This window comes from Sciurus carolinensis, chromosome 11 (genome assembly GCF_902686445.1).
Source record: "Sciurus carolinensis chromosome 11, mSciCar1.2, whole genome shotgun sequence".
NCBI classification, from domain to species: Eukaryota; Metazoa; Chordata; class Mammalia; order Rodentia; family Sciuridae; genus Sciurus; species Sciurus carolinensis.
In genome coordinates this window covers 68,892,609-68,914,070 of record NC_062223.1, presented here as the reverse complement: position 1 = coordinate 68,914,070, position 21,462 = coordinate 68,892,609, and the positions used below count along the sequence as shown (strand labels likewise).

General features: G+C 41.6%; 1 protein-coding gene and 1 long non-coding RNA gene across 21 annotated transcripts in view; one reads left to right on the top strand and one right to left on the bottom strand.

Annotated features, from left to right (window-relative positions):
- The window catches only part of LOC124958266 (uncharacterized), a 62,489-nt gene extending 56,272 nt beyond the window's left edge, over positions 1–6,217 (bottom strand). The window contains exon 1 of the long non-coding RNA XR_007103859.1: positions 6,134–6,217. This is a non-coding gene — a long non-coding RNA (uncharacterized LOC124958266). The remainder of the gene's footprint in view (positions 1–6,133) is intronic.
- Ppfibp2 (PPFIA binding protein 2) overlaps positions 1–21,462 on the top strand; it is a 149,066-nt gene that overhangs the window by 79,753 nt on the left and 47,851 nt on the right. For 16 of the 20 annotated variants that reach the window (XM_047516138.1, XM_047516128.1, XM_047516124.1 and 13 more), the window contains 3 exons: positions 4,502–4,594; positions 8,157–8,270; positions 19,006–19,137. In XM_047516138.1, the coding sequence (XP_047372094.1) occupies positions 4,502–4,594; positions 8,157–8,270; positions 19,006–19,137 (339 nt within the window). Of the gene's footprint in view, positions 1–3,715; positions 3,734–4,501; positions 4,595–7,778; positions 7,974–8,156; positions 8,271–15,245; positions 15,516–19,005; positions 19,138–21,462 lie in introns of those variants that run through there. The other 4 variants (XM_047516139.1, XM_047516141.1, XM_047516140.1 and 1 more) reach the window with 4 other exon arrangements.

Here is a 21,462-nt window from a genome sequence, read left to right as displayed (position 1 = left end):
TCTTGGTTGGCATCCATTTTCTTTCAGGGCTTGGTAAATGTTGTTCCAGGCCCTTCTAGCTTTTAGGTTCTGGATTGAAAAATCTGCTGATATTCTTATTGGTTTCCCCCTGAATGTAATTTGATTCTTTTCTCTCGCATCCTTTAAAATTCTGTCTTTATTTTGTATGTTAGGTATTTTCATGATAATGCGCCTTGGTGTGGGTCTGTTATAATTGTGCATATTTGGAGTCCTATAAGCCTCTTGTACTTGGTTTTCCATTTCATTCTTCAGATTTGGGAAATTTTCTGATATTATTTCATTGAATAGATTGTTCATTCCTTTGGTTTGTTTCTCTAAGCCTTCATCAATGTCAGTAATTCTTAAATTTGGCCTTTTCATGATATCCCATAGTTCTTGTAGGTTCTGTTCATGATTTCTTACCATCTTCTCTGTTTGGTCAATTTTGTTTTCAAGATTAAATATTTTGTCATCAGTGTCTGAGGTTCTGTCTTCTAGGTGTTCTATCCTATTGGTTATGCTTTCTTTGGAGTTTTTAACTTGGTCTATTGTTTCCTTCATTTCAAGGATTTCTGTTTGTTTGTTTTTTCAGTATCTCTAACTCTTTATTGATATGGTCTCTTGCTTCCCGTATTTGCTCTTTTAACTGTTGATTGGTGTGATCATTTAGTGCCTGCATTTGCTCTTTCATCTCTTCCTTCAATGCCTGCATTTGCTCTTTCATCTCTCGTTTGCTTCTCTGATTGTTTCAATTATGTACATTCTGAACTCCCTTTCTGACATTTCTTCTGCTATGCTGTCATTGGGTTTTATTGATATAGTATCTAGGTTTGTTTGGGACATTTTCTTCCCTTGTTTTCTCATATTGGTCAGATATCAGTGAGACTCTGAGATATTACAGATTTCCTCTATTGGCTTATAGTGTCCTTGTAGATTTCCAGTATATCATCTCGCAGCCTTCAGTAGCCTGAAGTCTTGGAGGAACTTGATAATGCAGTGCTTCTGAAGAAAGCTGCCCCTAGCCCGCTACTGGGTCCAGGGCTGGGGGCTGGTTCTGAGTGGAAATACTCTCACTAGGCGGGCCTGCTCCTAGAAGCTGACTATAGATAGGGCCTGCCCCCGCCTGAGGGAGCCAGCTGTTCTGGAAAGCCTCTCCCTGTCCTGCCTTGGTCCCAGAAGCCTCCTGCGGCCAGGGCTGCTGCTGGGTTCAGGGCTTGAGGTTGGCTCTGTGCGGAAAATCTCTCACTGGGTGGGCCTGCTCCCAGAAGCTGGCTGTGGACCCTGCCTGCCGCCGGAGGGAGCACGGCTGCTTGGGGAAGTCTCTGGCTGCCCTGTCCTGGTCCCAGAAGCCGCCTGCAGGCCAGCACCTGTTGCTGGGTCCGGGGCTTGGGGTTGGCTCTGTCTCTGTGCGGAAAAGCTCTCACTGGGCGGCCTGCTCCAAGAAGCTGGCTGTGGATGGCACCTGCCGCCGGAGGGAGCAGGGCTGCTGGGGAAGACTCTCGCTGCCCTGCCCTGCTCCTAGAAGCTGCCCCCTGTCTGGGCCTGCCGCCTGTGCCGAGCTTCACCTGGTGGGAGAGTTCACCCGTGGCTCTATGTTGGTCCGAGTCTCTCAATACCTCCCCTTCTTTAATCCTGAGTTCTGGAGCCACGGGAGATGCAGTCACCCTCTAGTCCACCATCTTGGATCTCCATCCATGCATCGTTTAATTGATCACGTTCTCTTCCATTGGCACTAGAGCGAATCTAGATTTTTGACCCATTTCTAGCATGATAGAATTCTATGACATACATTTTGCCTCTTTACTGATGACTCTGACTTACTTGCTTAACCTTATTTGGGAGTTGATTATTAAAAATGACTGACCTTCTGAGAATTTGTATGGGTTGACCTGTTATTATAATGAGGGACTGTTTTAAATGAGTTTTATTATCAATTCCCGTAGTAGCTACTGTCCCCAGCAGCCTCCACACACGTGGAGGTCGAGGCAGCAAAGGCAGGGAAAGAGGGGGGACTTGTGAACCCCTACTTTTATTGATCCCAGAGTGTTATCCAAACTGGTTTTGGGGAACTTTAATTGGTGGGTTTAAAGAAAACAGGCAGTAGGTTCAAGAGGTGACTGAGAGGTAGTTACTTTAAGTTTGCAGGCATATGTCTGAATGGTCGGTTCCTTTAAAAGAAGGGACCATTCCTTCCAGCTTGCTAGGAAGAAGAACTGTTTCTGAATTATCTCTGATCTCCAGCTGGAGCCATTCTTGTGGAATATAGTACTGGAGACTGGGTCAAGGGTGACTGAACTCTGCTTCTAGTTTGAAAAAGTTAAACATATATTTAAAAATAGATGCCAAGGCAATATAAAATTATAAACACTCACAACAGGGGCATATTGCAGGCCCCTTGAATACAGGGCAGTGCTATGGTGGCTCGCTGGAGTTGTGTGGAGTCTACCCTTTTGCCTTCTCCCCACTTCCTGCTGGACAAGTTGCACCACCAGTGCTGGGTGGTCCCATGCACATGCTGACTTGGGCCCTAGGGTCTGATGTGCAGAATGTCAGTTGGAGGCCTTGGTCTTTCCTCTGCCCACTAAAAATCATCACTGTGAATTCTTTGACCTGCTGTTAAGAATTGTTTTCCTATTTTTCCTTGTCAGGCTCTGAGAAAATATAGGTTATGCTGTATCCTTGGATGCTAGTCAGAAAATTAGACCATGTTAGAGTTCCTGGAATATTAATTAATGTCAAAACAATAAACTGCCCTCAGCAAAAAAGGAGTCATTTGTGATTGTTAAGGCCCTTTGTCTGGGACATGAAAGAGCTTTTATAACAATGGACAAAACTCAGGCTTGAGCAAGGCTGGAGTAAAAGGCAGTGATGTGGCAGCAGGCACCATGCGCCATCTAGACAGTGCCTGGCACAGCTGCCCTGGGAAGCACTCCTGGGCTCAGCCTCCCACAGTTTCTTCAACAAACAGCCAGTGCTTCTCTCATTAGTGAGAGCCAGGACCTTAATGTGAAATGGGTGGTCCTTCTTTCTGTTCTAGAACTGAGAATGACTCTGCCACCTTCTCTCACCTGGGTAGTACCTTGGGGAGGGGTGGGATGAGAGGAGGGAAGAGGGGCCTTTTCTCATGGAGAGAGGTTGGAGAGCCCACTTGCAATGTTGAAATGCAGAGAAATGAGCCAGAACAAGGTGGACCAACCCTGGGCCTCTCTAACCTGCTTATTTGCACAATAATGACTTTCCTTTGGGGTAGTAAATACCTGCTTCATAAATATTGGAGCATTGATATCACCAGGACCAGCCCAGGTTATCAGGATAATAACTTCCCCATTTAGCAATGACATCTACTTTTTCAGACTACCAACCCACTAAATGACCTATTGTGGGCCACTGGTTTCATCCTGTCATTTGATATGGAGGAAGTGAGCATTGGTGGTATTGGGGCCAGCTCAATGCCATTAGCAGCTCCTTCTCTCCTGCCTACCTATAACCAGGTCAGACACACCCTAGAAAGTGACAGCTCCTGTCTCTGCTCAGAACATTTTATAAGATTCTGTCTATACTCTGCCGTTTTACATCCTCTCCCTTTCCTCTGTTTTCTGTAGTTGCTGGCTATTTGTATTTTCTGTATTTTCCCTCAGCTTAACTCTTTGAGATCTTCTCTCTGTTTTTTAGGTTCTACTCAAGATGTTTCTATGTAGCTTGCTTCTCTGAGCTGTAGCACTATAGAAATATGGTATGTCAACCTGGCTGCCAGAGTCTTCATCAGGGGTAGAATTGTGGTTGGAAGGGATGTGTGTGTAGAATGATGTTCAGGATGGACTTCCATGCTGCAAGATGTTCCTTGGCTCTGGAGAACCCTGGCATGAAAGTTCTCAAGATCCGTGCAGTAGTTGTTCCCACATAGTTCCTTAATGAATAGTACCAGCTCCCTGGTCTCAAAGATCAGACCCTTACTGGATGCAGTGGTGACTCCTGTAATCCCAGCTACTCTGAAGCCTGAGGCAGGAGGATCACAAGTCTAAGGCCAACCTTGGCAAATTAGCAAGACCTTAAGCAACTTAGTGAAACCCTGTATCAAAAAATAAAAGGGATGGGATGTAGCTCAGTGGTAAAGCACCCCTGGGTTCAATCCCCAGTGCCAAACTGAAAAAGAGTAGACCCTCAGTGTTGCTCTGACTCTGGCAGGCTGTGCCTCTAGCTGAACCAGACCCAGCACGTCCAGTCAAGTCAAGCATTGCTGGCCTGGAGCTCCGTGGAGGCCTCCAGGCCAAGGGTGAGGTCATCAGGGTGGTTGCACCACTTCCAAGGAACACACCTTTCAGTGGCATGTGGTCTGCTCCTCCTTGTAGTAGTTTTGTAATCTGTGGCTTCCTGTTTTGGTAGATGGTTTTGCTCATATAATCAATGAAACTGTCCTACCAAATTGCATACATTGCACACTCCATTTGGAAGCAGGTAATGATTTTCTAACTTTGTAATTGTATTCTTCCCCCATCTTTAGTCCCAGGCAAATCACCACGGTGCTGCTAGTAATGAAACCTACCAGGAACGCCTGGCACGTCTAGAAGGAGATAAGGAGTCCCTCATATTACAGGTGGGTGCTTTTGGATAGAACCAGTATACCTGTTATCTGCAGCTCTTTATCTTCCCCAAGTGATAGGGGCTTTCTCTGTTGGAGTACTCCTGCTCTCAGAGTATGTTTTACAAACAGACTTTTTCTAAAAGTAGAAAGTAACTGTGGGCACAATTTAGCTGACTTGTGGTGGACTGTGAATTCATTCATTTATATCATTCATCACTGAGCTCCTGCCTCTACACACTCGAAGCCCTGTGGTCAGGTTGATTACCTGGTGCTAAGAATGAACAAAACGGGCCCTGTCCTCAGGATCACAGTCTTGTAAGGGAGATGAGATACATCCTCATGTCACTAATAAAATGTCTGAGAGTGATGGAGGCCTCAGGGTAATCAAGTCCTAAGTGTCTGAAGCTAAATCTATACTGATCACATTGATGCCAAATGCCCTGGAGCTGGTAACATGGGCTAAGCCTTTGATGGCTCTCTTGCTTCAAAGAGAGGAACTCCTAAACTTCTCACAGAGAAAGCAAGCCAAAGAAACTTTCTTACTTCTGAAAGCTTGTGTTCCTTGGTACTATATGAAGTTAGGCATTCTTACAGGAAGGCTACTACTGAAGGAAGAGCTCTGCTGTGTTAGCCTCAAATACATAAATCAATTTAGCAAGCTTTGAGGTCTGTTATGTATCAGACATTAATTGACAAGTTTGAGAAAATAAAGATTAATATCTTAATCACAGCTCCTTAAAAAACTTCAAGGGTAATAAATAAGACTGGGGTGGAATGGAGGGGATTTGCACCTTAGTTTTGTTCTTTTCATTTCAGTGATTTTAAAATAACTCATTCATTATAAAATAATTGAGTATCTACAACTTATCTTGTCAGACAAGTTTTAGGTGCTGGATATACAAGTGAACAAAACAGATCAAGTCCCTGTTCTTGTAGAGAGAGAAAGAGAGGCAGAGGGTGGGATGGGGTAGGGAGAGGATAATAATAACAAACCAATACATAAAATATTTATGGTGGTGTTAGGTATTTGGGAGAAAAGTAAAGCCAGATAAGGAAGTCAGGGAAGACCTCCCTGTCAGGAGAACACTAAGAGGCGAGCTGTGCTGATACCTGGAGAAATACATTCCTGCAGAGGCAGGGGTCAGTCCAACCCACACACTGAGGCAGGAGCACACTTAGTGTGCAGGAAGAACAGCAAGGGCCATCGTATATACAGTCCCTACTATGAAGAAAGGGGGTTGGGAGCCACCTTCAGAGAGTAGCAGGGCTGGATTTTACAGCCCAGATGTTTTGAAGCATGTGTAATTTGAAACTCCATCCTAATGACATGATTAATGAAAAAGTATCCAATTTAGAATTTTGTAGTAAACAGTATGAAATTGCAAACTTTTGAACTGGGACCCTTTGTGATTGAAATAACACGTTTCTATTTAGAAAGGATTATAATTTAATAAAGAAGTCCTGTGTAATAATGCTATTATGTCCATTTTTTAAAAATTTCTTGAATAATCTCTATTAAAATAATCTTAACACAGTTGGGAAGCTACTTACCAGGAAGCAGAAGATGACCCCCGTGGTTTCTGGGCAAACTTGTGGACAGACTCTGAGAGAAGCTCTTATGTGTTTACTCCTGTTCTTGTTTCCTGGTAGCCTACTGGAGTTGGTTAGACAGATCCTCAGTTGGGTACAGCCTCTTGCTTAATTCCCACAGCAGTTTAGCCAGATTGAATTGATTGGAGTCCTTGGTCCAGGATGTGTTCCTGTTTACTTTTCTATTTGTAGAACACAGGACAAACACACATAACAAAATATTTTGCTTCTAGGATTAATTAAAAGCAAAATAAAAATCTTTATCTAAATTATAGTGTAATTCCTTTAAGGCAAAGATTTTCATCCCTTTTCCCCCCTACTTTTATATCTCCCTTTACCTAATATTATGTGTAGTATGTAGAAGAGGCTCAAAATGTATTTCTCTTTATTGAATGAAGGTCACATTCTAGGATCGTTATGTTTTGTGCCAATTTTCTACACTTCACCATTCACATTACTTAGTGTAGTGGTCTCAAGATCCCTTTAGTCTATGTGCAGCTGTGCTATGAGCTACAGAATTCTGGAGACTGTATATTATTCCTCAGGATACCACCAGCACATGGCCCCGAGGCATGGTGTAGCCACATAGGTGTTAATCCTCATAATGGTATTAACCATAAAATATACTTTCCAAACAGGAACTCTGATTCCAGAGAGCAGAACCCATCCCTCAGAATCCTACTCTTTTGAAAGTGGAGTTAGTAGTTGAAATGTCAAACAAGAATAAAAAACAGACAAGTAACAAAAACACAAAAAGGTTTATTGTTTTAAGATGGGCCTAGTTGACAGAGGAGCCCAATTTTTTAATTAAAGTTGAAATGTTAGCATGCTATGCATCAACATCAGAACTATGTTTCAATAATTCATTCATTATTTGGGAGCATAGAAATGGAAGGATTAAGACCTGTTAATTTAGATTCATTTCTTTTAAATGGAAACTTTCTAATTCATAAAGTTTATTTAAACACTTATAAATGAACTCACATTATCTCTTTCATGCGCCATCTATCATTCCATTATAGATTGAGAAATAATTTAGAATAATCTATTTGTGAACAACAATGACTCCACCCCAAAAGTGTTACCTACTATTGATTGCTTTGCTTTTGGGAGGCCACTATTCTCTCCCTTCCTCTTCCTGATTTGAGCTATCTCTTAATAAAAGAAAAGAAAAAAGAGAAGAAAGGGGGAGAAGCAGAAAAGAAAAGAAAAGAAAGGGAGTACTCTGGGATAGTTTGCTAATAGAGAAGGCTATGAAACCCTCACAGTATGTATTTAGGACATAATTTAAATTTAAATTACTTATTATAAGTGGGTTTTTATTAATGTTTCCAACAGAGAATCTCAGGGTTCCTCAGAAAAATGACTCTTTTCTGCCCTGTATGTGCAATGTGGCTTCTGTATATGTATGACTTAGAGTCATGTTTTGGCCTGTGAAGCACAAAAACCTTTCTGGAGCCAAGTTTTGTCAGTGCTAATACATGCCCTTTGTGTCCCACATTCCTTAATTACTTCAAAACACTTGCCTGATAGGTGAGCAGTCCTCACACCCTTAAGAGAGAGCTTAGGTCATTGGTTGGTTTCCACAGAGGTTTAGATTGCTCTTCCACATGAGGTGGCAGGAGCCCTGGCAAGCCAGCTGAGATATGCCTTGAGGTCGCACTGCCCTATTAGAGGAATCAGGAGCAGGAGTCCAGCCCAGAGGCAGCTCTGCTGGCTGTTGGGTGCTTTTCTCTGAAGTCTGTCAAGAGCAGGAATGTGATCAACATCATATAGTCATTGACTGAGACTCCCTGGTAAGGTAAGAATCCAGCTAGTGTTGCCTTCATCCAGGACACTTCCCCCAACTTCCACTCATCTAAAAGAAAACTCTCCCTCCCTTGCTCATGAGTCAGTGTTGCACTTTCACTGCGCACACACAGTGGGGAAACTTTGCTTCCATACAGTGCCTGCTACTCTACTGTTGCTTTATTTCCTGGAACAGGTGAGTGTTCTCACAGACCAAGTGGAAGCTCAAGGAGAGAAGATTCGGGACCTAGAAGTGTGTCTGGAAGGACACCAGGTGAAACTCAATGCTGCTGAAGAAATGCTTCAACAGGTAAGGTCAGGTGGAATGGAAGGACACTGGGCTTGAATCAGCTCATGTGTTAAAACCCAGAAGTGCTCTGCTTATTTTCCCATCCTGCCTGGAGGTGCGTCTGGCTACTCAGTGTGCAGTGTTTAGACAGCAGGTGAAACCAGCCTGAGAGTGAGGGTGGGGAAGGGCTGGCCTGGGCAGAATAACCTGCTGAGCTGGTTAGACGGATTCCCAGGCCACACTTTCTCTAGGCCTGGTACTGTGAGCTTCACTGGCTGCGCCACCCTCATCTTATCACAGGAACCACAGTTCAACTGCTAGTGGCATCTGGGGTTTTAGAATGTCAATTTGTCAGCTTATTTTCTGCTCTTTTGCCACTCTCATTTTACTCTCTCATTCTGTAGTTTTCTTTGATACAAGTTATTACATAAATAGCATCTTAATATAATTTAATAGGCATCAAAATGAAAAAAAAATTAGCTGCTTCCCTAATGTTCAAATAATGTCCTCTTCTTTCCTAATTTTCCATAATGTGTTTATTATGTGTTCACATCATTTACAAAACTGTGGTCACACACAGATACAATTGTGCTTTCAGGTTTTGTGTGATTAATAGCACATAGTGACTTGTTTCCCTTTTAAAAATTTTGCTGTATAGTCATCCTTACTGTCATTTACAGTAGTTTTTTTTTCAGTCAATTGACTTAACCATTCTTTTCCTGAATAGTTTTACTCTATTGTAAAATGAGCTCAAGTCATTACAAAAGGATGCTGAATTTTTATCAAGTCTTTTCAGATTCGATTGAGATGCTAATTAGATATTTAAATTAAATCTATTAACAGTTTTACTTAAATTAAATCACTCTTTGAATTTTCAGTTATTTTTAAAATTAAACCATTCCTGAAGTTTATGTGTATTTGCTTTGTAACTCCCAATATGGTACTTGGCATATTAAAGGCACTCACCATTTCTTTAAAAAACAAAAATCATTTCTTTAAAGTGGGTGGATTCAAGTAGATAACTGCTTATAAACTTTTCCCTCAAGCTCCAGCTTTTAAGATCAGCCTAAAATTAAAATGTTTCTTGACAATTTAGTAATAAACACAGGCTTTGGATTTTACCTTTTGTCTTAAAATAAAACATCTTAGTTCTAGTGTTTCATTTGAAGAACTTAAAGGGAAAAAAAAACAAGGGAAGTCAGTATTTGTATGCATATGTCTTCATAAAAACTAGTTTCAACAATTGCTAGCTTATCTTTTCATAACCAATTAATAAGTTAACCTATTCTTGGCTCCATTTGGTTTTCTTTTTAGATTCATATTCCATTTCTTTTGCTTACAATAGTCCCTGAAAATCTGAGTAGCAAAAGGAGTCAGTTCTTTTGTTGTTGTCATTGCTGAATATTTCTTTTGAAGACTCAGGAAAGAAAATAATGGGAAAAATAGATGGGAAAAAATCTCAAGTGAGAGGGGAGCATTTTCATGAAGAATGCATAAAATATCTCTCTAGATTGTATTTTCAAGTCTGCACAAGTGTGGTTTTGAGGTGGGGAGGATAAGGGAGGAAGATGAGGGAGTGTTGTGAACAATCCAAAAAGAAACCACAAAAGTTTGAATGCAGAAAGGAACACGTGAGAAAAATGTCAGAAGGTTGATATTTCAGGAACTTGGTGTCTGGTGAGTAACCACATAATCAGAGGTCAGAGAATGACTGCATTGTAGTGCCTGAGTTATCTGCCTGGCTGCCCTGGATTCTCTTCTGGACTGCTGTGCATCTCTCTTTGGCAGTGTTTCTACTCCATCCTCAGAGTCTCTGTGTTAAGTAGTCTGATGTAGGTGCCCAGCACCACATGGAGAGTGGCTGGCATTACCCCATGGATGGCATTTTAGACTTTTTAAAACATCTTAAGATCAATTTCCTTTGTATCTGTTTTTTTCTAGATCTTCTTTCTTGTGTGCAATGAGTGAGGTATCATCATTTATTTGACTGTGCCTTCGAAGTGAATGTTGAGACCTGATATATTTGGGAATATGATACCTCTTTATTTACTACTTTTGGGTTTTAAAGATTTTCCTGAGCTCGACTGAGTTAATTTTGTGCTCAGAAGCTTTCATTGTGTTCTCTCAATCTTTCAAAGGTAAAATTTGTTGACACATTGTGAGTTTAAGTCATGGGACACATTTGAGTGTCACAAGTTTTTTGCACATGCTATTGTCTTCTTGAAATCTGTTTGATGCTATTTGTAAAGATTCTTGATTCTTGTACCACAATCCTAATGCAATGCCATCTGTAGCCTAGAACTGGGGGCAGGCAGAGACCTGTCCAAATTGGCTGAGATATACTGAGCTGTAGGGCTCTTGGCTTCTGGTGTTAGGAGCAAGAATGACTCATAGCCTAGGGGCAGAGAATGGAGGCAAATAATTGCCTCATTCTGCGAGCCTCAGATAATTCCTGCCCTGAGCCAAGCCTGGCCTATCACTCTGAATGAGGTCCTTTTCCTGTCTCCAATGGGTCCTTCTGACTGCCTGCAGACATAGTACATCCCTAGGGATGCTGCTTCTGATATCCTGCACATTGAATGCCTCCTAATGGTGGCAGCTACTGTTCAGCTCTAGTTAACTGCCTGTATAGGCCATATAATCCTCGGTAGTCCTGTTTTCCACAAAAAGCTCAGAGTCCAGAATTAAAGATTTAAAGATGTCTATTTTTATATATTGACAACTAAAAATGCTGTGCGAATCAGATTACACATCTATGGGTGAAGACTAGCATGCAAGCCTCCAATCTAAAATCTACTCTAGACTTTACTGCCTTTGCTGACTGAAATATCACTGGGGGACTTAAGGAACCTCAAATGAGCATAGCCCAAACCCTGTACTCAGACAGGTTCCAGCAGGCCCATCACATAGCTGCTCTCATCCCCAGTGTCAACCTCTTCAGGAACCCAAAATGAAGAGTTAGTCTCCCACCCAACTCATGAGCCTAGTCCCTGCTCATTGCTCATCTCCAAGCTCCCAGCCATTTTCATCTTCATTTGAACTCATTCAACCTCTAGAAGGAGAGAGCATGAAATCCCCTCTTGAGGTTAGACAGGCATACCAGAAACAAAGAGTCAGCACAGGGGCAGGTACACATGAGCAGCGCATAGACTGGGGACACAGTTGAGGGTGAAATGTCTTGTCTGCAATCCTTCTCTGGGTTCAGCGTGGGAAGCTCTGAGTATGCCTGAGAACTGTCTGCAGAAGTATCTTCTCAGATTATGGTCTCAGACTCGTTGAGCATGTCTGGCTTTCCCAGGAAACTTTCCCCATTAAGAGAAGACATTTCTCAGGAAATGTATATATGGGTCTTTAAGTGGGGGACAACCTGAGTCAGCTTCATTGGTCTAGGACTATCTGGGCAGGGATATAGAGCTCTTGGGGTGGAGGCATTGATGGGAACTGTCTCTGGTCCTTGAGTGTGTCTGCACATTGCCCAGCTACACAATGAAGCCAGGGCCCAGAATTGCACCCCAGGAATATAGGCCGATTCAGTGACTTTCTCATGATGCTCAGACTGTGCTGGTGACAAAATCTCTGTATCTGGAAAGGCTCATCTGGGTCTGTTGGTATATTTCAGGTCCCTGGTGGCTTTTTCTGAAGTGACCTTTGTGAGTTTTCTGAGGTCCAGTTTGTTCCTGCAGTGGAGCTCCTCTGCCTTGATCACTGACCCTTCTCCAGAGGAGATGATCTCAGGGAAGAATCTCATGGCACCTGGTGGATCAGAGGTTTTACAAAGGGCTGTCAGCAACATGGAACATTTTCCCCAGTAACTGGCTATTTACAGATATAGTTAACATCAAGAACAGAAATGATATTCAGTGCCAAAAGGAAAACCTCCCTTTCTTTGTGAGGATACTACCTAATTGCTGTGGGAAACTTTGGGTGACACCGGCCTCTGTTTCAGATCTCCCATTGACCTAGAGTGTCTGGTTTTAGTCAGCTTCATTGCTCTGGATGCCTTTAGGTGAAGTGCGCAGAGTGACAAGTGTAGGAGATTGGATCAGTGGACATGAGCTTCCAAAACTGATTACTGGCAGTTGATCTGGGAAGGTCAATGAACATGTTTTTCTTAATTGTAGATACAAGGATTCAATGTGGACTTTACATCACCCAACTCGATTACCACCTAGAATTGTAGAATTATTCTTGTATTCTAAAAATATACTATCATGCAAATGACCTGTACAAGTCAAGACATTGAGCAGGGGATTATGGGACCTAGGACACTTGCTCAGTGCCTGGCTAGTAAAGAGGTGTTTCTCAGAGAGAATATTAAACAGATCCATGTACATGATCTAGAAGAAGCACAGATCTGTCCAAGGAGGTAAGACACTGAGTCATGTGTGAAGAAAGTAGGCATTTCCCAAATATTCCCTAAAACTCCCTCTGGGAGATTTATGAGGCACAAATAACAAGTTTTTTTCATGTTTATCTTATTTGATATTGGGTCTCTAAACCACAGCAAGACAAATAAGTTTTTTTCTTGTTTATCTTATTTGATATTGGGTCTCTAAACCACAGCAAGGTGGTTTACAGGTGAGACTGAGGTTCAGAAAGATGGTTTAGTTAGTGGAGATTGAATCTGAACTCAAACTTTCATTAACTGTAAGCACTTCTTCTCCGCACAGTGTTACTCATGATTCAGACTTCCCGGCAAGACTCAGGCCTTTTGCATCAAAGGGCAAAGGAACATATTTTCTTTCATGTCTTTCCATGGCCTATTATTTCATTCTAGTTTCAGATTGCCAGTCTGGTCGTAGTGCTCTGTCATTGGTCAGTAATTCCCTGGGTCATATTCCACACTTAAAGATGGAGGTAATTGCTTCAACATGTGGCCTTTTAAAGAGAGAATAAGTTGAAAGGCAAATTCTTTTTATCAGCTCCAGTCAGAGCCTGAGCTTGGGCAAAAGGAAATGGTGAGTTGCTCTAAGATGTAAACTTTCTTTCATCTCTGAGAAAGGAGATGTATTTGTCCTTCTGGAATAGATTAGTAGTAGTGGTGAAGTGAGAGAAGTGAGTGATAATTTTGTCCACTGTTTTTCCTGAGGCATCATTAGCCAGTTTCATGATCCTTCATAGTAAGTGAAACAAACCTACCATACCCCTCCCTCCTCATCCCTACAGGAAACCTTGAAACAATTAGGAGCAAGCAGAATGTTGTTTATGAAACCTTTGCCCCTTATCCTCAGCCCCCTGCCGCCCCACACCTCCCCACACAACATGGTAGCTGCAGGACTCCTGGAGATTCCCAGCAGGATTACACCCTGAAAGTCAAGATGCCTGACTGTGGGGCAAACCTTACTTGGGGAGGATGTCAGTGCTCCAGAAAAGTAGACTGGATCCAGATCTGAGCCAGTCCTGAGGATGAGAACTAGAGAGTCATGAATGTTTTCCTTAAAGTATAGCAGAAGAGACGGAGAGGAAAAAAGAAAGGCCAGGAAAACCTGGAACAGGGAAGATGGGATGGCAAGGAGTATCTTATACCAGTTGATGAAGTGGAATCTGTTAAGAGCCAAAAAGCATAAGTCAGTTTGCCTGCACTTCACCACTACCACTAACCTCTTCCAGAAGGACAAATACATCGCCTTTCTCATCAAGGAAAGAGAGTTTAATGTCAGAGCAACCTGTCATTTTCATTGTTGCTTCTGAAAATTTGGATATTGGTTCCCAAAACCAGAACTATTTCTGTACCCTGCTTGTGAAGGCAGAAACCAGATTTCAGGCAGGCTATCTTGTTGAGAAGATGAGGCAGCAGAGGTAGATTATTTTAAGAACTTAGTTATGAAGAGGGGTTGGAAAAGGTAGAAAAACATAGCACTTAACACACACAGCATGTACTTACCCAGGGAGAGACATGGGAGTTGATGGTGGTAACTTGAGGGGCATTCAGGGTCAAGAGGGGAGTTTCTTAAGAATGTCAGAAATTTGATCATGTTTATAGCCTGAGGAATGGGAGCTGATGGTGAGGAGAGATTAGATGCCTGTCAGAGTGGATGATTGATGGTCTTACCCTAGACTAGTACAGAGCTTACTGAGAATTCCTTAAAGGCTGCGCAGAGGTGAAGGAGGCTGGGGCTATGTGAATGGGAGTCATTCTGAGTGACCGACTAGAGAGAGAAGCAGTTCCATAAGCCAGGAGACAAAGTCAAAGATAACTTTAAGTTCCGTCAGGTCGTGTGATGATGCCTGGAGAATCTGGAGACTGAGAAATGGCAAGAGACAGGAAGGTCAGTGAGAAGGGCAATTCAGGAGGAAATTCTGGAGGCATTGTATTCTTTGATATATACTTTTTCTGTGCAATCTGGAAACTCTTTGGGCTAGGGAACAATTCTAAAAAGTGAAAGAACCTGACATGCAGAATGGTCATGTGCTGTTGTGCTACATTAACCTTGGAAAGGAGCTGTGTGCTTGCTACCTCTAAGACAGGGATTTAGAAGATAAGAATGAGATGATTCTGGAAAAAATTCAATGAATGATCTGTTGGTTTTCATCTTTTCAGTAAACATGAGGAGAAATCATTTGAAGAGAAGAGGGGTAACCTTGTGGGGTTTAGGACTTGAGAATAGAAAATATTTGAAAGGAATCAACTAGAGATGAACACAATATTTTCCAGGTAGTATTGGAAGATAGACTGTAATTAGCGTGAATATTGAAACCATTTGGCATCATTAAATGACTTTCACTATCAATTATCAGGCCATGGAGAATGGAAACAAACAAAAGACTCTGAGACTTGGTTGAACTGGGCTCTAATGAACCAATGCACATCAGGTCTGGGGGCAGGGTGAGCTGGGTGAAGGAATTTTTGGTGTAAATATGAGTACAATTGAAATGACTAACCTTATGGTATCTTGTGGATAGGGAGACAAATACTGCTTAAAGGAAGTTGATAAACCAGGAAAACAGCGAGTTACTAAGTAACTAGTGGTCACAGAAGAAGAAAGTAGAGGTTGAGTGAGCAAGTAGGGCAGTTGAAAGGTCAGAAGATTGTAGCCAGTGGAGAGAATTTCAGGTTAAGGATTTGAGAAACAGAGCAAACACATTCCTGGTAAAAATGAGAACCAGGCTCTGCCCATGCTGCTGAGAAGCCAAAAGAACTTGAAACAAAGCCTGTGGGAGCAGAGATTCATTGTGAAGCTGAACAGAAGGTCAATGTGTGGATACTGAGCAGAAAAGTCATTAACGACAATGTTGAAGCTACTGAGGAGACACAAAGTACCCAAAGTAGGTAGAAAAGCTATTGATCTTAAGCTCTGGGAAATAAGAGAATGTCTTGGTTCTGGATATTTGGGGAGAATGCGATATAACTGAATGGTGCTGCCTTAGTAGAGGAGGTTGATGTAGATGATCGATGGAGACAAAGAGTGGTCTGGAAGCAGTCTCGGAACCAGAGAAGAAGTATTCAGCAAGTTGGGTTGGTGGGAGCACAGTGTTCTCCACTTGAAATGAGTGGGAAGAGCATGGCACACTGTGCAAAAATGCACTATTTTGTTTATTTTTGAAGTAGAAGGAGTAATTGAGAATGTAGGTTAGTCCGTATTAAGTTATGCATTTTAGAGATTCCAGTACATAGTAGTGGTAAGGGGCCTTGCCGGATCTGGAGATGGGGAAGTAGAACTGGTTTGTGACAAACTGTTTTGAATTCATGTACTAGAACATTTATTGACAAGGACAAGGGGAAGATGATCATGAAAGGTAGACTTATATGCTGACAGTTATAAGCTAGGAGACAGCATTTCAAAGCTTTATTATTAGTGAATCATAATAAATAAATTAATTAATTAGCAACCCCAGGTTTCTAATTAGCAGTAGTATGTCCAACTGGAATGTCCACTTGCAATGTGAGCATGACCAATTCAAAAACTGGCATGGCTAATTGGAATGGATATTGGTACCAATTACAATATTATTCTCATCAACTAGAATATTGGTATGACCAATTACAACCTGGTAGTTAAAACAGCTAGAGAGATTTTGTCAGTAGCGGAAGTAGACTCTTAACTTTCATGGGAGACACATTCTGAAGCTTTTTTGAATTCCACCAGTGCAGTATCTCGAATACTTATCAGTAGAAAAATTGCATGAATATCATCTTACAGCACTTAATCAACAGGGGTTGTGTTTTTAACATGATGTACCTAGGTGTTGGCTTCTGGTAAGTATTTAAAAACATGAATGAATGAAGTCTCCTAGAGAACATTTCTTCTTAGATCTCTGAAGTAATTGTTCTTGTAAACCTTAATTTGTGTAGTTGTTCCTTTTCTCTTTTGCCTTTGCAGCGAGAAAGCTTGCATATGCATTTTAGTCCATTCCTAGTTTTTCACAGGACTTTATAGCATGAGTTTTCTACAAACTGTAATTCTGAGTTCAACTTGTATTCCTATCTGCTGTAATTTTAGGATTTTTTTTTCACCTGGAAATATCTATTTTGTAAACTGCCTTAAATCATTTTTTAAATAAGGCAGGTAGATGGAAGAATGGAAAGACATAGAGAATGAGATGGTAGAAAGCAGGGGTCAGGGGGAGATAGAAGAAGGGTAGTGGGTTAAGAGAATAAGTGGTATGGGTGGTATTTCTTACTTCTTAAGAAATTCTCATACTCAAGACCAAGAAAACTCATAATTTCTGTGTGCCCTCCATCCAGGGAAGAACTGCTTAAGGCCCTTTTCAGCCTGCCTTATCTCAGCTCAGACCCTGGTATATAGTTTGTGTGTGATGAAATCTTGTGAATCTGGGAGAACATTTCCTAGGCTCAGTGAATATTTGCTTATTACTTTTTTTCAATATATATATTATTTTCCTCAAAATTATTGTTCTTTTTCTCTGTTTGGGAAATGGTGTGATACCTCAGACAGAAATGAATTCTGGAATCAAACAGACTTGGGTTTGAAAACTAATGTTGCTACTGATTAGCATGTGTCCTTGGCCAAAAGATTTGCTTACCCTTTGTGGGCCTGTTTCCTCATTGATAGAACTGGGATACTAATATTTACTGCCAGATTTCTAGGAGGATTTATTAAGAAGATGTATGTGAAAGCACCCAGCAGCATCTGGCACAGAGGCGACACTGAACAAATCCAAATTCTCCATTGTGTTGGACACACTCATCTGCCTGACTCCTTGTGGCCAAGTAACCCAGTTCTGGCTCTGCAGAGCTGCTGCCTCTGCCCTGTCAGTCAGCTTCCAGTATGACCAGCCCAGGAACTAACAGCCTCCTCAGTTCAGGGAGCCCATTGTGCTGAGTTGCCAGGCTTCTAGATTTTCATCCCCTTAGATTAGCAGATGGGCAGTTTGTTCCAGGCACTGGCAGTCTTTGGCCTGTGGAATTATGTAATGCAAGTCAAACTGTGTCCTCTGTGGTTTGATTCACAATCTGAGGACAGTTTTAAATCTATGAAATCAAAGCTGTTGGGTCAAAATATTGAGATTGCCATTGTTGTACTGGGGTTGAGATGCCCAAGATGATACAAAATGTGTAGTCCAATGCAGGATATTATGTCCTTTGTGGGGTTGGGGAGGATACTGGGGATTGAATTCAGGGACACTCAACCACTAAGCCACATTCCCACCCCTACTTTGTATTTTATTTAGAGACAACGTCTCACTGAGTTGCTTAGCACCTTGCTTTTGCTGAGGCTAGCTTTGAACTCTCAATCCTCCTGCCTCAACCTCCTGAGCTGCTTGGATTACAGGCGTGAACCACTGCACCCAACAGGATATTGTGTCTTTGCTGTCTAATCCTTTGATCTATTGCTCTCCTGGTTGCCAGGTACATTCTCCTTGCCAGGAACTACAATGTGCCAGGATTTTGACCGTGACAGGACATTGCCATTTGTCAATGGAAATATCTGTTTTCCTGAACTTTGGGAAATGCTTCTGGTTTTTGAGGTCCTTTATAATTTCTAGTAACCCTCAGCAGGTTTCTTGCCTATCTCCTTTGTTTTATAGTAAGTGTTTTTAATAAGTGTACATACTATGACAGATTTGTTTTTAAGGATCTGAGGTGTCTAGTGGTAATCAGTTATGGTTCTAGCACTGGCAGGACTAGTAATAACTTTCTTGGTCTCTCCTCACAATCAGGAAAGAACAGTCTTCTTCTTTATATCCCACAGTGTCCAAATTGTAATTATGATACTTCTCAGAAAAGATCCATCTCATATAATAAGATTCCTGTATAATCATCCAATAAATACTCATTGAACATCCACTTTCTATTCTAACTCCCATCTGGGTTCATTGGTTGGAGACTGTGCTGAGTATTGATTGTATTGAGCATTGATTTAAAATCACCAGGAGGTGATTTTAAAACTTTGGTTTTAAAAAAAGTACATTGTTAACATGAGTTTTTGTTTGTCTGGTAGAGAAGAACTACTGATTTGCCTTAAAAATAGAGATGGAGAAAGTTGGTTCTTTGAGAGCACCGATTTAGTTTTCTCTGTTTGAAAATAATTAACAAATTTTCTGGGAGAAAAACATGTGTTTTAATAAATGTCATTTAAATTGCCTTTCAAAAATCACAGTGGGTGATATCAGGAGCTGTGCTATCCCTGAATGACCCAGTGTCAGCCCTGGCCCATCTCTAATAGACCTGCAGGTCATATGCAGCAGTCTCAATTCTATACAGCTTATATATTGCCTTACATGCTATAAATGGAGCTAGAGCTGTCCTTATTGCAATGTGGGTTTGTGATTTTGAGATCTGACTTTCTTGCAGGAGTTGCTAAGTCGCACATCTCTTGAGACCCAGAAGCTTGATCTGCTGACTGAAGTGTCTGAGCTGAAGCTCAAGCTGGTTGGCATGGAGAAGGAGCAAAGAGAGCAAGAGGAAAAGCAGAGAAAAGCAGAGGTGGGTATGATACAGCAAATTCTGGAAGGTCCTATAACTGTCCCAAGTTCAGACCTGGGGGAGAGAGGAGTGGGGAGGGACTATCCTAATAGGGACTCAGGCCATCTAGTCAACCTCATTTGTGGCAGCCACTGGGTGCCAGAAATATCTATGCACTAGAGACACAATGATTTGTTAATATCAAGTTATCAGGTTTTGCTGTGGCTGCAAATTTCAGCAATACTCAAACCACCCAGTTTTGGCTCGAGGGCTTTGTCCTCCCTCAGACTGCTGACAAGGATGGAAAAGCACGCAGTAGTGAGGGAAGGATCAGACAAATGTGGAGGGACACAAAATGTCTTCTGTAAAGAACCAAGGTAGTGACGATGTACTGGGATGAAGTCAGCTTCCCAACAGGCCACTGTTACTATATCCAGGGAGTCTGGAGACATTTTTTGACATGTATTTCACTGACCCAGATGGAGCCCTCAGTTTGTGTGATTTTTTTTCTCCTGATGGGTCATATGGTTGTGCCCATGTACATGCCTTCTGTAAAGGAATGTTTTCTTACTTTTGTTTTATTTTTGAGGCCCCTTTTGCAATTAGTTAGAGCATACCAGACTCCTTTTTGGATACATGTTTAGAGAATTTTAGGCTCCATAGATCCTTTACTTGAGAGAAGGCAGCCTGATTGAACCTTAGATAACCACCTTCATGTGCCTTTACCTTCAAGTATTTATAGTCACACCCAGCATTGTGAGATATGAAAGAAGATAGATTTTAGTTTCAGAAAAACCTAGGCAGATTTACTGACCTATCTATTCAATAGCTCTATGAACTTCAACAAGTTACTTAATCTCTCTAAACTTCAATTTCTTTGTCTATAAAATGAATAACTGTTGACAAATAAACTCACAAAAGTTAAGTGCCTTCATAGTATTTGGTGATTTGTATGTACTTGGTTTACCTTCGTCTCCTTCTAATTTGGCTTCTTGAAACTCTAAAGATGCTTTATTGTTCCTTTCTGATAGGCATCAACATTATTTGCACTGACCCGGGTCATATCTCTGTTGACCGGGTACATCCTGGCAGTTGGGGCACTTCCAATGTGTAGGCAAAACCTTTACATTGCTTTTGAAAACACATTCCTTATCCTTAGTAAGAAGTATAGTTTCTAAAGGAGGATATCTCCAGTAAGCTGAGGATAGTAGTTTCTAGTGATTAAGAGTGCAAGCTGTGGGCTGGGGAGATAGCTCAACTGGTAGGGTGCTTGCCTCTCAAGCACAAGGCCCTGAGTTCGATCCCCAGCACCGCAAAAAAAAAAAAAAAAAAAAAGAAGAGTGCAGGTTGTGGAATCAGAGCTCCTGCTTTGACCCATGCTCAGCTACTCAGAAGTTTTATGATCTTGGCCAAGTACTTTCACCCCCAAATCCCTGTTTCTTCTCCTATAAGATGATGGAGATAGTAATATTTGCTATATCTTTGGTTGTTCTGAGCAGTGAGTGAGATCATGTACAGGCAGTCCTAAACTCAGTGCAGGACACATAGTAATAACCAGATTTTATTGATCACTGACTAATAGTATTGTTAGAATGTTAGAAATGGAAATGTAGACTTGGATGCATATTTACATGCTGCAAAGATCTCAGATACAGAAAACCAATCTGTATGAAGTATTTATTAATCAAATGGACTGTGTATTAAATGTTCATAGAAAAGCAATTGGGTTTTCTCCTGGTTTCATCATTTTACCAACGCTTCAATATACATGATTACATGTGAATATATGTTAGGGCTTTGGAGCCAGAATTCAGTAAGCTTAGTGAGAAGGCTTAGCAGAGAGGCAACTCAAAGACACTTAAGAAAAAAAGGAGAAGTGAGATCGTTAGGTCACAGAGCTTGAAAAGTCTGGGATTTGAAAAGTCTGATATGATTAGATCAGGGTATTCTCACAGTGTCACTAAAAATCAGATTTACTATATCATTTGGTTCTGTTTTAGTCTTACTCTCACAAAGTCTCTCCGATCTGGTAGCAAAGATAGCTAGTGGCCCTGGTGGACATTCTATTTTTTTAAGATTCCAGCAAAAGTCCCAGGATAGCATCTTCTTGGGCCAATTTAGGTCATGTGCCTGGTTGTACACCAGTCAGTATAGGATCACATGCGTGGGGTATGTAAGTGGGAGAGTCAGTCCACCTGTGGAAGAATGCAGTTAATGTGGAGGCTGCTCAGTCCCTTTGTAGGAAAGTCGGAAAGGAAGGTAAGCTCCCACTTCTGGGGTATGTGTTGCTAAAGCAGTCATTTTACTGTTTGCTTGCTTCCTTCCTTCCTTCCTTCCTTCCTTCCT